General features: G+C 40.0%; 1 protein-coding gene across 2 annotated transcripts in view; it reads left to right on the plus strand.

The window, feature by feature from the left end:
* brd4 (bromodomain containing 4) overlaps positions 1-16,840 on the plus strand; it is a 52,392-nt gene that overhangs the window by 24,781 nt on the left and 10,771 nt on the right. For both annotated transcript variants that reach the window (XM_079605901.1, XM_079605900.1), the window contains 7 exons: positions 13,120-13,489; positions 13,919-14,056; positions 14,148-14,283; positions 14,587-14,978; positions 15,076-15,441; positions 15,531-15,659; positions 16,547-16,768. In XM_079605901.1, coding sequence (XP_079462027.1) covers positions 13,250-13,489; positions 13,919-14,056; positions 14,148-14,283; positions 14,587-14,978; positions 15,076-15,441; positions 15,531-15,659; positions 16,547-16,768 — 1,623 coding nt within the window. In that variant the 5' untranslated portion in view covers positions 13,120-13,249. The remainder of the gene's footprint in view (positions 1-13,119; positions 13,490-13,918; positions 14,057-14,147; positions 14,284-14,586; positions 14,979-15,075; positions 15,442-15,530; positions 15,660-16,546; positions 16,769-16,840) is intronic.

A 16,840-nucleotide genomic window follows, 5' to 3' on the forward strand; every position in this document is an offset into this window, starting at 1 on the left:
TGCATATTGACGCTAATTTAGAGTACTCCAAAGTCATTAACATTAAAACGAGGTTAAGAACAAATTCATGTGCTTACACACGTGTTGTGTAATAGGTGAACATTTTTTGGTAAATCCTGTGCGTTTAAGTATGATTAATTCATAATAACTATTAGTACATTCTTTCCTTCACCTCGGTGTACTTCCGTTCCTCCCTTAAAACCCAAACTTAACATCCAGACCAGGTAGATTACTGATTGTCGTAAAATAGTCTACTGTTGCTAAACTGCAAGATGTGCTCGATAATGGTATAATAATAGTTATTAAAGTGCCCCATTATGCTTACCTTTCATGCAGCGTGAAGTATAGCTGTTTGTGAATGTAAAAGGTCTGCAAAGTTTTAAAGATCAAAGTCCACAAAGTTATTGTCTCCCAAAAAAAGATAAGAATAGATTCTGAACTGCTGAAACGAGTTGTCAGTATTACCAGCCTTATTTCGTAACAAATTAGCATAATGCATATGGTCCTTTTTGGCTGCCTGTGAACGGCGTCTACTTTGACCCGCCCTCGCCTCAAATACTGTAGCTGGTTCGTGTTGTGAAAATGTTGAGAAGATGCTGTTTTCTGCATTGCAAAAGCAAATTCTCTTTGTATACACCTCCAAAAGAATGAGGATGTGAAGAGTCAGTGGTTAAAATGACCACAGCGATACAACAGCAGTATAACCTTTTTTTGTGTTAATTTTACTGACGATTGCTTCTCAAATCTCGGCGGGTCAACTCGGGATTTGCTAAATGCTTATCCATTAAAGATGGGACAGTAACCACTTTATTTGGACCAACTTGATGTATATATTTTCTGCCGGGTGTTGAAAATACGTAGTTTTTGTGTTTTATTTTGTGTGGGTATCCGACTCCCGTTATCACTGTCTTACTGAAATATTTCTGCTAATCAGCTGTGGTCCATTATTACCTAAAACTGTCAATTAATGCAGTTTGTCTGTCGTTCTTACTACTTTGAGTCAAGATAAAGTATGGAGCCAGATTTGTTTGACAAACTTTGTTACATCACTGCAAAATTTAGCCCAAAACTATCGTGAATCACTGTTATTAATACAGTTCCCGCATGTTCACTGTAATAAATTAAAAATATTCACATCGATGGACAGACTCTTGCTAATGCTGATGGTGAGGAATTAGTTGCAACATCTCATAATGTACCTCTAGTGTATTACTGAGAAACGTCCTGCTCAAGTTGTCCTTGAGATGGAGGTTCGGGTTGAACAACTAGGTCTTCCATTGTTTCATCAGCAGACTTGTGCTCAATTTGATATGGTAAAATCGACACCATCGCTACTCTCTACAAGTGTGTACAATCACTGAGGAAGCCTCCAGAGCTGAAGTTTAGTTATGGCAATGGGCGTTTTGTTTTCGGTACGCTGTAAGCAGTAGACCAATCACCACAGACTGGGCCACCTGACCAATCATAGCAGAGCAGGCTCACCGAAAGGAGGGATTTAGAGAGACTGGATCTTAGGACGAGTCGCTTAAGAATCTTTAAAAAATGTGGTGATGGGCAATGTTTATTGTGGGAAGGTTTTTTTTTCTTATACCTTTGATGCATGTAAACCTGTTGTAGGAGACCTCCAAATTAAAACTAGGAACCTTTAAAATGGCTTCATGGGGCACTCTCAAAATGCATTAAGCCGCAAAAGTATTACTCTTCCCCAAGTCAGACTACACGTTGCTTCCTGGTCAATTATCACTTGCTGTCTTTAACAACGTGTGATATCATTGAGAAGGTGGAACTATCGACTGACAAGTGTTGTGAGTGTAAACAAACAATGGCTACTGAAGCGGCGTGTTTTGCACTGCATGCCTTCTCGTCAGAAAAGCCCCCAAAAGAAAGAACCTGACAGTGGGACATGATCCTAGTTTGCACGAAGAGGTCCGTATGGAATCCTCCAAAGAAAACTTGAGGTAAAATATTGTTTATTTTTAGCCAGTAGTCAAAATAAATGTACTCAACTGCGCTGAAGCGCCTCCGCTATCTTTTGCCAGCATTTATCTTTTTTCACTCTGTCGTGGCTTATCCTCAAGAAAACATCATAAAGGCAGGAGTACTACTATAGCTCCACGAATCTTCAGTGCACCAATACTAATTGTCGCTTTCGTTTTGGCATGTTTGAAAGTTGTGAACGGAAGAGCTTCTGTGCTCCCATTGGTCAGTGTCACAGATGTGACGGAACCCGTTGTGGAAGACCGGAATTTTTTTTGTCATGCCATTCTTTCTGTCGTGACGTTCAGTTGTCGTCCACTATGACACTATACGAGATAAAACAATCGCTTCTTGCATCCCGACGGCTTTTGTCGTTTACGAATCCCCATGACACCCTACGTTAACTGAATCATGCTAAAATCGTGTAGCCTGAACCGGGCATACGAGTACGTTGTTTGCGTTCCCTCGCATGCATTTGGCTACCTACCAAAACGCATAAGGAAAAATATGTCTGTAAAAGCATATCACATGTAGACACATGGAACGAGCATGAGAGCATTTCTTTGCTAAACAATGCAATGAGTTTAACAACATTCGCAGCATGGATTACTGTTCACATCCGGACCGGAGCAAAGATGTGTCAAGTTTTAATGGACATATTTAATTTACTTTAAAAAGTGTTTAATATTCATATTAAATATTACTATTAAAATGTTACAGTTGTACTATAAAACAAAATTACTTTTTTTATCAAATACTCGATTTCTGTCAATTTTTTTAAATAAACTTATAGTACTTCTGGGCACCCCCTCCGTCCATCCCCAAATCTCAAATATGTTGGTGGGTTTCGAGATAGATTATACTTATCTAGAGTGGTTCTGGAATGGAAAAATTTGTCGGAACCCCTGACATAGCGGAACCTGACAGCGGACATTAAACATTTTGACATTTTAATTTGATAAATTGTGCATCTCTAATGAAATTTGTTTAGCTGTTAAGTGATTTAAAAGGCGTTTGTAAGACTTGCATTTCCCTTTTCAACATTGTATTCAGTCAGGTTTAATCACAATGCTAATGCCGTCACATTACAATCTTCATCATCCCCGTGTCTCGTGGGGCTGTTCAGTTACAAGCTTTTCTTATAGCTTTTTTATTTTATTTTATTTATTTATGGTAAGATTGACAATTTAATGGATTTGCCCAGCTGTCAAAATGCTAATGCTAAACGTTGTAAATTAAGTCCATATTTCACTATTTAAGCGCTATAATGGATTTAAAAGCATTGCAATTGTTATCCACTACATATCGAGGTGGGGACCAAAAATAAAGCTTTTAAAAGCTTTCAAAAAAAGATTTTCTGCCAGTCATATTTCACGTGACCACAACATTTTAAGTGACCTGCCACATCTTAGTGACCCTACCGACAAGGTGACAGTTTCCGTCATTGGAAAGTGGCACTACCTTTTATTCAGACGTCTGGACTCAAAACCTGCAGGGGGTTTTGATATACTAGTTTACAGGAATTGTGTACTTTTAACTTTTTAACTTTTAATGGTTCACTTACATCTACAAATGCTACTCCAGATGACTCTTAAGTGGTCAGAAGAGCTTGACTATTTACTACTGCTCCGATTTTGACCAACATTTTCCCAGATACTGTATTGCTTATTGCAGTTTGCGACCAAGATTTGTTCATGGTTTTATTTCTCAGAATCTGACTCATGGTCACGGTCTATTGTGATGAGGCAAGTTTTCTTGGGTTATCAGTAAATCATCTGTTTCATTAATGACCATTGTGAGGTTTAATCCTGTCTGTTTCTATCATACAACTGGTGTATAGTCTATACCAACTTGCTTTTTTACACAATGCTTTTCAATTAAAGATAAAGTCCTCAATCAGCTTGACAACCAGTGACATAAATTTGGACCATTTGGAACATTCACTATTTATTTTTATTTTTTTTATTCCTCAGTACATGTTAAAACTGAAATGCACCTATTCTAGTATTTTCCATCAGCTGTGTCCGTACAGTTTGACAGTCGCTTGCTTTCTATTCCTGATGCTCCTCATGTATGCCGTATGTTGACAAATCCCTCAAGCTCCACAAAGAGTGCCATAAAAAGCATGTTGTCAGTCAGGTGAAGCATCAGAACTCAAGGTATGCGTTTTACACTGTGCACTGTTTTACGAGCGAGTAAACCGTGAACTTCTGCACGCACTGTTCTGATTGGCTGTGATTGTAACATTGCACTGCGTTTCTGTGTTAAGTGTTCAGGAATCTTGTGTCCGACCTGGTTAGAGCATTTTGTAATAAATGTAATTGAGGATGCAGCAATTACGTGTACTAGCATTGTCAAAGTTTCAGTTAATGCCACAGTTCATCGGTGTGTCACAGATGTCTGTTGTGTTCATCACCTAGTCTGTATTAACTAGATTTAAGCAGTCTAAGATGAGTTTTTCTTGTGTGTGCGTGTACATAATGTGAGACACAAGTTTTTGAATCCATTAATGTAATAATGAATGTTTATTTCAATATCATTAGAAAGTCAACAATTATGATTTCAGATTTTAGTTTAGTTTTTAGTTTCACTTGGTATTATAATCAATGTCAATGTAATTGTACAATTATTTTGAAAATATTCACAGGGTTTTTAGGTTTTTTGGAAAGTCCAGTGACTGTTCGGTTTTCCTTTGGCCGCCACCTGAAAATGAATCTGTTCATGTCATTCACAGTGATGTTTGTGGCTTGACTTTGGTGTATCTGTTCAATACTACAACAAAATAGTTTTAGCTAGTACTTTATCGACTTTCAGTCCCTCCAGAAAAACGCTGAGTTTTTTTGTGATTGTTGCGGGCAAAAATCCTTGATTATGCGGCACGTTTTCTTAAAAAATGCGATGGAATATGCGGGATATTTATGCAATTTTATGCGATGAAATTGCGGGAACTTTCAAAAATTGCGGGAACTTGCAAAAACTGCGGTTTGATGAAAAAATATTAACTTAAATAAGGACACCGATCTGTTTTGTTAAGTGATGAGTATTTCCGTGACGAATGCATAGCTAGCTCGCAAACTGTAGGCTGTAGTAGGCTACTAATAGTACTGACATTAATTCGAACTGATGCGAATGTGCTCTATTGTTAGGGGAGGGGCCAGCGTCAGGGGTTTTAGCCCCGCCCAAAAAATCCTGAACACAGCAACGGTGAAAAACTGATTAACGGTCTAACTCTACAATTCAGTACTTCACAGTTCAGTCTTTGTAATATGTTTTAGCAATACATTTCTAAAGTTTAGAATTTTTTTTTTTAGAATTGCCTTTACAGGGACTATAATGTCGAGCCCTGATATATTTTCCTTGATTGGTTTTCCCTGAAGAGAATTACATTGTTGAAAACGAAAGTAAAAGAGTGACGCACGTTCATTGTGTTTTACCGTGATGAGAGATCCGTGTCTTTATTAAACTGAACACATTATACTGATTTATCTGTCATCCACCCTCGATTAATTGTAACATTATGTTTTTATTACTTGCCCGGTCCGACCCGCGGATTATGATCCGCGCAGCACTATCGGCAAACTATACGGTTTGAGAATGGACACAGGCCGGGAACCCGCAACTTAACCGTCACGGTGAAAAAAGTGTATCTGAGCATGTGACGGTCTCTCCGAGATTTGTCGAGAGCCGGAGGCGGCACAAAATTTGACTGAGACGGCCGCCTCATTCTCTATGCAGGAAAAACCCTGGTCTAATCTGTTTGGTATCGTGCGGAATCGTGCGGAGATCTCGATTGTTTTGCCCAGATTTGCAAATTCAGTTTTGCTTGGTAAAAACATGGTTTCTTTTACTTAGGTGTAATTTTCTTGTGAAATGCATCACATCAACACAACACAAAAACGTTAGTAGACTGAGACCCACATCGGTGTTTTCTTTTTGTCTGTTTCAGTGAAGAATTTTAGAAAAATATTCTTGCTAAGGATGTCAAAAGTCACGATAAATAACTCGTAATTGTTTCAGCACTAGAGTAGAGAAATGAGGTAATCAAGATGTCCTGTTGCTCGTAAGGAAGATGAGTAACGCGTGTAACAAGCAACTGAAACTAGCACTACTGAGGGGACTTCACACAAGAGGAAGTTATCCCTTGTTTATTAATATGGGAAAATGCAAAGCCTGACTTGAATTTGTCTAGTTTTTTTCATCAACACTTTACACAAACAGAGTTGTCAATTGATAATAACCGAATAGACTGTTGACTGTTATTCTAAACCTCTTTTAATTTGAAGAGTTAATTTAAAATCTGCTCTGAACAGCTGGATAACAACTCTCGAGTTGTTTATGGAAAAAAATCCCCATTGTGTTTGAATGAATTATTTGGCTGTTGAACTTTATAAGCGTATTGAATGAGGTTACAGCACCACACAGATTTGGCGGTTATTGGCCATCTGTGTGCGTGTTCATGCTACACCAGCTGGACTAAACTCATGGTGGGGTCATGTAGTGCTTCCAGCTCCAGTCTGTCACTTAAGTGTGATCCCTTCCTATAATTCTGATGTGTTTTCCAAACATCCTCTGTGTGTGAGTGGGTGATCACTCCACTTTCACTGCAGTCACAACAGCTCATTTGCATGTTGCTGGTACAAGACAGTTGGCGTGTGTTTTGTCTCACATTGGCTTGTGAATTTCCTGATGTGTTTGCTCAGTTTGGGAGCCCTAGTGAATTAGGTGAATTCAAGAGGCCTCTTGGGCTTTAAAGGAAAGTTCTGGGCAAATACTCGTTGAGCTTTATCAACATGCATGACATCATTTTGGAAGCGCCAACCACACGTAATTGCAGAAATGTGCGGAAACCTAGTGTTTGACATGGTGATAATCTCTGTACTGTAAACACACTGGTGCAAACAGCCTATGCTTTTTGCTGAAAGAGATATTAGCTTCTGTAGGCACATTAACAGTCAGCTGTTGTTGTAACGATCACACAGCAGTGTGTGTTCATCAAAGATAATAAACAAAGTTAATCTAAATGCTGCTTTTTTTATGCGCCTGTTTTTAATCAAACAGAAATTGCATATATAATAATTAGGGCTGGGTTAAAAATATAAATTTCTCGTTTTTAATCGATTCTCATTTTGAAGAACCGGTATCTTTCAGACTATGCTGTTTTCAGTTGGTGAATTAACACAACTTTGTAGCTTAACCCCCCTATCTAATATATCGCAATAAGCTACTTCTGATAGGAAAATGTGTCTGCTTTCAAATTCTGTTTATTATGAAATTCAAACAATAAATACCATTTTGGTGCTGTTTAATGTGGTGTAACCGATCGTGCAGCTGCTTTAGTTCAAGCGAGGCGGCAGCACGGAGCACACATGAACTGATCATCTCTTCCGCTTTACTAGTTACTACATGAAATAAACATGAATGAACATCAGAAGGTATGTTGAGAGATACAGTACAATTTACTCCGAATCCGTATCATGTCTCATGTCATCGCTCACTGTAATGGAAATGTCAGAAAAAGCTTGTAAACAATGTTACATTTACCCCATTAAAAATTAGCTCTTGAGAGAACCATTTTGCTAATATGGGTTATTGCATTATTGCATAATTCATATTGTTACTTAACCCGTTTTTCAATATTTAATGTATGAATAAATCCAACGTTTTTTTTATGACAGCCACCATTTAAATGTTTATATTTAAAAAAGAGAGGATTGTACCTGATAGGCCCCAATTAATCCATATCAAATCGTAAATCTAATTGAATCGTAAGCTTGTGAATCGAATTGTAAACTTTGTTAATGCCCAGCCCTAATATTAATGCATTTACAGTCCAAGTGCAATATCGTGCTGTATTGATTTGGAAAAGTGTTAAAATACTGCTTTGAAAGCATTTCTAGAAGGCTTAAACATTTATAGATGTTTACATTAGATTATTAAAATAATCACTTACTGGTTTTAGCCATATCTGTTGTCATGTCCATGTATAGTTACTAGGGGTGGTTAATCTGTCTGATTTCCCGATTCGATTACGATTATTGAAGTCCCGATTCAATTACAGTCAATTTTCGATTATTAACGATTCTCGATTAGCGATTATTGATTTTCCATTTCACAACAGTAAATTCACTACAGTAAAAATCACAACAATAACAAATTATAACAAACTTCAACATATTCTGAATCTTTATTAACATAAAATACGGATGTTATCGCATCACATGTTACAGCTATCCTACCCGCTTTCTTCAGTGATTCCATGACTTCGGTTTTGGTCTTGTTGTAGAGTGTGGGGATCGCTGTGTCTGTAAAATATCTCCGAGATGGGACGTTGTATCTCGGCTCCAAAGTGTGCAACATAGCGCGAAAGCCCTGGTTCTCAACGACTGGACGCAAATCCTTGGCAATAAAAGTTGCGATTGATTGTGTAATGCGCTTTGCCCTTTCCGAGCCGGGAGGAAGCTTTGACAATATTGTTTCCACGCTTCAGAGTTCCGTCTTTTCCGTTCCGTCAATATTACGTTATTATAGATTTTCAAAAAAACAAACAAAAAAAAAAAGTTTTTTTTTTTTTTTTTTTTGAAAATCGATTTTTGGCATTTGTGAATCGATTCAGAATCGTCCACATCCGCATCGCGATGCATCTAAGAATCGATTTTTTCCCCACCCCTAATAGTTACTCTGGTACGACCTTTACCAGAACAAGGATACCAGAAGTGGATTTTAATACCTTTTTGAATGCATAGCTTCATTGGTTTCCATAATTTATCCTGACAGACTGAGGGACTGGTCAAAATCAGTGTCTGTGGAAATGGACAGCATGCTACAGAACGCACGGTCAAGTATACACTACAGTTCAAAAGTTTAGGGATACTTTTTTGTTTTTGAAAGAAGTCTCTTATGCTCACCAAGTCTGAATTTATTGGATCACAAAAAAACACTAAAACCGTAATATTGTGAAATATTACAATTTAAATATTTCTACAAAAATGCTGATTTGCTGCTCAAAAAACATTTGTTATCCGTGTTGAAAACCGTTTCACTGCTTCATTTTTGATTTAAATTTTTTCACTTCATTTTTTCAGGATTCTTTCAATAGACATTTATTTCAAATCTAAATCTTTTGTAATGTTATAAATGTCTACTGCCACTTTTCAATTTAATGCATCCTCCTTACTGAATAAAGGTATTCAGTTTTTTTTTTGGTTTTTTTGTTTAACGTACTAACATCAAACTTGTGACCGATAGTGTAATTATCTGAGCTTTGTGTGATATGTATTCATCTAAATGAGTTCTAACTGGATTTTTCGGGAGGCTCTGAAAATGTTTCCCTGCAGCAGCTTATGAGTGACCATTTACTGGTAACAGACAGTTTGGCATTCTTTCCTGAGTAGTCACGCTGGCAGATCGTCAGCTCCCTCTTTCTGAGTCTGAGCTCTAGGGTTGATATAGTGGTCATGTGATCTCCCAACTGTTTCTCTCGTCACTATGTGAGTCATCAAGAATGCGGTTAGTCAGACATAAACAAGTGCTTTGTGTGTATACTTTTAGACTCGGAAAAGAAGCGAAATGTATGGCAACCTGAATATGTCGTGTCCGAGGACCTGCAGGGTATTTCAGCTCAGCCCCAGCCCACCCCGTTTTGGTTGCATTTCCTCCATAGTTCGGGGTATTTTTAGCTGTGTGTGTGCTCGTGGCCTTGGGCTGAAGATTATTCTCGTGCTCTTTGTGTACCGACTTGGACATGATGTCCCCCATTACGGAGCTGAAAGGAACAGTGAAGTGAACTCCGAGCTGAACTCCCACATCCTGAGCCCTCCAGAGGCCCGCACCATGAAGGGGAGTGGATGCTGGTGAACCCGCAGACCCTCGCAGCAGCTACAGGCACTGCCAGATGTAAAAGAAATATATTTACCCTCAAGCACTCGCACTTGAAGAACACTTTCTCATACACATCCTGTTCTGGAGTGACACAGTCACAGACTGTTGCCCAATCCCGGGGATCTTCACTGCAAATGGTACGATTAGCATCTTGTAAACGATTACTCGTGGTGTGCTTCACAACGGTGACTGTCCTTGTTTGCGTTTTGACAGCTCCACATTAGAGAATAATAGACCCAGTGTCCTCAAATTTCTGACATTGAATTAGGCACATTCATGTGATGTGTGAAAATTTGTAAGGTTTTAAAGAGGTGTGTGGAGGGGGGATATATGAATGTATATCTGAAGGGAACTCAAAAAGTTTCTCCACACCATTTATTCCACTTCATACTCTAAACATAATTTACAAAAACAGACAGATTCATTTCTATGAATTCATTTCGATGAATCATTCCAAACAACAATGCCGTGGAAGTGGTTTATTTTATTTTCCATCACTCAAAAATCTTAATTTAAGTTCCTGTTTGACAGGATTTAAAGTTTAAGAGCGTGTGTGTGTGAGTGTGTGTGTGTGTGTGTGTGTGTGTGTGTGAGAAATTGCTTGTGTTTGGCTTTTTGTCAGATGCTGCATTTCATTGTTGACTTGTTTCCATTTAATGTTTTTATCCTCATTCATTCTTTTTCATTAGTTTGAGAGTTCCCTGGGAATTGAACCCATGATCTTGTTTCTCTAGGAGTTTTTCTCTGCCACACCACTGAGAAATTAAGTCCGTTTTATACTCAAATTATTAGTTAATGGGTGTGCTTCGGGAAACACCAGCATAATGAATTTTGTATAAATAGTTTTTAAGCCATTCTTGTGTAAACTGTTGCATGGAGTTCGGTGCAGCGGTTTACATAAGGAGGGTTTTATGAACAACTTACAGGTCTGTTTTGCTCAGGTTTCACGATTGAGACCCAATGAAGGGCATAATATCATGATTTAATGTTCTAACAAAAACTAAAGACGACATGAAATGAAGTGTCTCCAAAGTGAGAGAACACTTGGCAGCTGCTGTGCTGTAAAATCATTATAACACTATTGTTTTTATTACAGCCAAAGCTTATGTACATTCAATGACAGAACACAAGTCTACTACCTTTTTTATTGTCCGACCTGCAGCGGTTAATACCCCTAATTTGACTGCAGAAAAGTACACTAGAGGGCACTTTGAGACATTTCTTCATCCTGTTGTAGCAAATCCTGATTATTTTAGCTCGGTCTCAGTCATTTTGAATGATTCAGGAATGGAAGTCACCGTGGACTCATCCCGACTGAATACGTTCTGGTGTATCAAGTTTTATGAAGACTTGACAGGACACAGAGCAACTGTGCCAATGAGTCACTACAACTCGTGTGTGACTGTGAGATGCATGCTGCAGGGGAATAGCAATCTGTCCACACACTTTATCAGATGTCATAACATGTTCCTCTGATCCCCTTTTCTCGTTTTTTTTAAGCACAGAGACATCCAGTTTCGCTCTGAATGTTCCCATTCTGATTATTTACGGCTGTCTAAACCTGAAGCATTTTTCAGTTGACTCACCCGAGTCATGCTTTCGGTAGTAGTGCTGCAGTTGTGATGTTATAGGTTCCTCTTGAAAGCCGTGAGCCTGTAGAGAGATTAAATATAAGGCTCTTGAGAGCAGCATGAGGTCACGTGAGGTTTCATTAGCAGGAAGTGTAGTTGTGGGGATTGCCAGATTACCGAGGCTGTGGTGGGAGTGTGATTACTAGAGAGAGGCAAAGACATTTAGGTCCTCCTTTGGTATCAATTACCAGGCTGACCTTTAACATGCTTCAATCGAAAAACAACTGGCTGAGGAGCAAGAATTGATTGTAGAGGTGCGGGATGGTCTGCGGGAACGAATACGGTTTGTCTGCTGAGCTCGACATTAGCTGTACTCTGCCACATTACTCTGAGGCTTCATTTGGCTGTGGGCACGTTGTGTTGATGAGCTCACACATTGCTCTTCATCTCTCTCTTTCCCCTTCTCAAACACAATTATCGGATCATCTTACATGAGCAAAACACTAGTCATTGCCTAGCCCATAGTACGCTGTGTGGTGTTTTAGTTTTTTTTGTTTTTTTAAAGCATACTTTTAGTAAAGAAATTCATCATCTCATGCACAATTGCAATCTGTATGGTTTTAAATTGTAAAGCAAGATGTGATTTTCTTTGTAAATTTCAGTAGTTGATACCAGTGCCAGAGAACTTTTGCTGTCATCACTACAGATTTTGAAAACAAAACTGCTGTTGAAAATTTAGACTTAATGTATTAATATTCAAAGTAACCAGTTACTAATATAATTATTAATGTAATAATAATTTCACTAAGAAATTTTAATAAGTAAAAATAAAGAAACATTTTAAACAAACACAGTAGATGTTTTTAGGCATCAGCAGAATTGAGTGTTCAGGTTTCAACATTAAAGTCAGCATGAAATTAACATGCATGTTATTGATATTTTTGTGTCCATGCGTTTATTTTTGTTTTGATCTCGTCATTTTAAATCAAATTCATTGCTCAATCTTCCTGTGAAATGATATTTCTCTCAGGTGACGTATGTCGAAGTTCTCCAATCATTTCCTCCACTTAACCTCTGCCCCTTTCTTACAATCGACTGCAAGCTCACATTCAGATCTGCCTCCAACCAGTCAATAACCCATGCAAAGAAGCAAGTCCTCACCCAATGTTTTTTTTTTTCATTAATCAATTTCACTAGGATACATGAAAGCATTGGTTACATGCTGCTAAAAGCATGAAAGGCTGAAATAAATGATTTCATTGTACAGATTATATAGACTAGCCTACAAGACTAACTGGTCAACAAAAAGGTGACAGGTTTCTGTTATTCCTGCAGATTACTGTAAATTTGATCATATTACGCACTAATACCTGTGCCACATTTGGCTAGACAGCATCTACTTGAAGCAGTCGGGTCCTTCTTTAAAACTCAGTATGAGTTCTTTGGAAGATGTTAATGATTCAGACCACATCAGGGGATAATTCGAGAATCCACGGGCAATTACTTAAGCAAACATGAACCATTTGAATAATGCTGTTTGGGGTGGGGGTGGGAGGGGGGGGGGGGGCAGAGAGGATGTGTGTGGATAGTTAAGTATAATTGAGATGATAGTGATGATTACAGTGATGGATCTGATGCACATGGCATAGATGTAAATTAAAGAGCTAATGACTATGATTTGCTTCCTTCACAGAGAGTCCAGCGAGGAGTGCAATGGAATTAGCGGTGCTCTCCCTGTGGAGCCCGCGCCTGGCTCGAGACTGAACGAGTGGTGTCCTGCCCCACCCCCTCCCGTCCCTCTGCCCCCGCTCCACCCCATCATTATGGGAGACGGCCTGGATGCAGTGCAGATGTCGGGGAGCAGCAGCAGTCAGGGGCAGCCCTCGTCCCAGGCCCCTTCCCTCTTAGGCCCCAATCCCCCAGATATCGCCAACCCTACTCGGCCCAAGCGTCAGACCAACCAGTTGCAGTACCTGCTTAAGGTGGTGCTGAAGTCTCTTTGGAAGCATCAGTTCGCTTGGCCTTTCCACTCTCCTGTTGACGCCATTAAGCTAAATCTGCCTGTGAGTGATCTACATCCATTTACAGTCCTGTCATGTCTGTGATGAGCAGGTCCTGTCAGACAGTGCGGTTGCACTGATGTTTACTGCAATTCTTTTGCCACTGAAATGGTGCTAGTTGTCATGCTGGAGCAGGTCCTCTGTCTGATGATGTGCGATTTATTCTCTGTACTGCCCCGCATTTCCACTGAGTATGTTGCTACATAACCTTCTCACAAATAAAACGCATCAATTTACATCAAGTAGTTATAATCAAGCTGACATTTACACACATTTTTAAAGTTTGAATTCAAATGGAGCACTGTCAAAATTGTTCTTTATTGAAAGTCTCAAAGCTGCTTGCTGTTATTATAACATCATAAGGCCATTATGATGATGAAAGTATTGGATTGTGATGCGTCATGCTGACTTTTTGTAACCTCTTCTCCTTAGGACTATTACAAGATAATCAAAAATCCTATGGACATGGGAACAATCAAGAAACGCCTAGAGAACAGTTTCTACGTCAATGCCCAAGAATGTATTCAAGACTTCAACACCATGTTTACTAACTGCTACATTTACAATAAGGTACTGGTTCACATCTCTGCTGCCATCATTCACAATGGACTGCAGTGGTGTGATTGGGCATGTGGTTAATGGTATGTGTCGCCCCCTACAGCCTGGGGATGACATAGTCTTAATGGCAGAAGCGCTGGAGAAGGTGTTCCTCACCAAGATTTCAGAGATGCCCCAGCAGGAGATCGAGATGTCGACCTTATCCGGCAGGGGTCGTGGCCGGGGCAGGAGGGATCCAGGTATAAATCTCATACTCTCTCTTACTTGAGGGCCACTCACACTGCTGCCCTTTTACGTGTCCTACTTGACTGCTGTATTCAGCTATATCGGCCAGAAGATCATCTGGGCTTCACTGTCTTAATGTCTCTCCACATTTGCATTAACGAAATGCTATTTTTACAGATCTCAGATTATCAGGCGACAAAATTTAATTGTGCACTTAGAATGAACAATGTTGTTGTCAGCTGGTGTGGACACTAATATCGTTCTCTGTGTGAACGGGCCTTAATTCTTTTGTATTCTCTCTTTCTCTACATTATTAGACATAAACCTGAAGATTGGGCCTGTCCTTGAGTCTTTGCCCGCAATCCCTCAAACACGTGGCCTTTCCGGTCTTCCCCCTGGGCCACAAACGAGAGGACCACCACTGGGTCCGCCTACTTTACCTCCCCAATCTGCCATGCAAGCCTTGCCCTCTCGAGTGCCCCCTTCGCTCCCTTCGCTCCCTTCGCTCCCTTCACTACCTTCACTCCCTTCACTCCCACCCCTCGCGCCTCAATTAGGGCCACCTTTTTCTTTAGGCCCCACTGACTGCAATCCACCGGCCCCCATCTTGACGGCTGTGCCTCCTCCCACCCAAACTGCCCTGCCGCCCGTGCACATGCAGCAGAGCACTGCTCCTATTCTACAAAGCCCCATCCCAATGCCTCCCAAAGTAAGTTGGCCCATAACATTCAACCATAGTGTCAATCTTTGTTTTTAAGTTGTGTCTTTCTCTCATCACTCGCTTAAATGTAATTTTTCATCTGCAGCAGAGAAAAAGTCAGAAAAGGAAAGCAGACACCACGACACCTACGGCAAATGACCAGCTGAGTGAATCCTCGCCCGCCGAGTCAAAGTCAGGGAAGACTCTGCCACGCCGGGATAGTACACGACCAAGCAAACTACCCAAAAAGGAGGCACCAGACTCCCAGCACCATGGGACAGTCGCCACTGGGACCCTCAGCCCCAAGCAACAAGAACAGTTACGCTACTGCTTAGGCATCGTAAAGGACATGTACGCTAAGAAACATGCAGCATACGCTTGGCCCTTCTACAAGCCAGTGGATGTGGATGCTTTAGGGCTGCACGATTACCATGACATCATCAAACATCCCATGGACCTCAGCACTATTAAGGTGAAAATGCAGTTGCTGGATCTAAATCGAAGAATGAGCCTTGTTTGCTCTCCATGCTTATTCGTTCAGTTTTCTCTTTGGTTGTGCAGGACAAGTTGGAAACCAGACAGTTCAGAGATGCTCAGGAGTTTGCAGCAGATGTACGGTTAATGTTCTCCAACTGCTACAAGTACAACCCTCCAGACCATGAAGTGGTGGCTATGGCACGCAAACTGCAGGTACATGGACACCTGCAAAAGACTGTGTACATTAGGGCTTGCATGACGTGTTATTGTTTTTGTCAGTCGGCTAGTCAATGTGTACTTTATGTAAGTGACTCGCAGTAGACCATGCCAAAAGTCATCATTACACTGCAAAGGTGGCACGGGAGCTGAATCTGACATGGCATGTTTACTTTAATGACGTTTAATGATGCTCAAAGGTAGCATAATGTAAATAGCCTACATTTATAAATTATAGAACAAAAACAGGAGCTCATTAAAGGATAGGGCTACAATAGTAGGACAAATTATTGCTATAATGATTATTAATGTTGATTTAATAAAATACATAAAATAAAAATTTTGCATTTGCCGAAACGGCACGTCATATACTGGCTACACACAAAAAAAAAACAAGCTAAGATCCAATTGTCAAAAAAAACTCACAGCTTCACATTGATTATTTTAGGAGCACGAAAGACAAAATGGTTATTTAAACTAAAAAAAAATTATATACAGAAAGCGAGCCAAGAACGTTCCCCATCACTGAAGCAGTGCAAAAAATGCATAAAGAAATGCAATGTGAGCAGATCTAAATGTAATGATGCTTTTGCAATCAACAAATCCAGTCAACACTTTTCACTCACTTTAAGATTTTACTTTATTTGGATCAGTCATAATACATTTTGTTTAATCGTGTTGGGGCATGTTTTTTCGAATTTGGAGGACATTTTTGTTTATTTTGGTGGTATTTTTGTGTGGAAGGGGTTTAGAAATGTTCCACTTACAGGAAAATTCAGGTGTTTAGTATAGAAACGATGTTGTTAGAATGTCATTGCTGAACTCTGAAAGGAGGATGAAAAGAGTCTTATACTAGATCCTCAAATGGTTCTCTCTTTCTGTAGGATGTGTTTGAGATGCGTTTTGCTAAAATGCCCGATGAGCCAGAGGAAATGCTGACACCTGCTCCTGCGCCAGTGCTCCACGCAGCTCCTGTAAAGACACAGCCGCCCATGGGCCCTGCCTCGTCCTCAGACAGCTCCAGTGATTCCTCATCGGAATCCGACTCCTCCACGGATGACTCTGAGGAGGAGAGAGCCCAGAGGTTAGCAGAGCTTCAGGAGCAGGTGAGTTAGATCTTCTTTACTACTTGGCTTTTGCCCGCACGTCCCTGAAGACCTGGCCAAGAGATCGGTCAC

This window comes from Phoxinus phoxinus, assembly GCF_949152265.1.
Source record: "Phoxinus phoxinus genome assembly, chromosome: 1".
Lineage (NCBI taxonomy): Eukaryota > Metazoa > Chordata > Actinopteri > Cypriniformes > Leuciscidae > Phoxinus > Phoxinus phoxinus.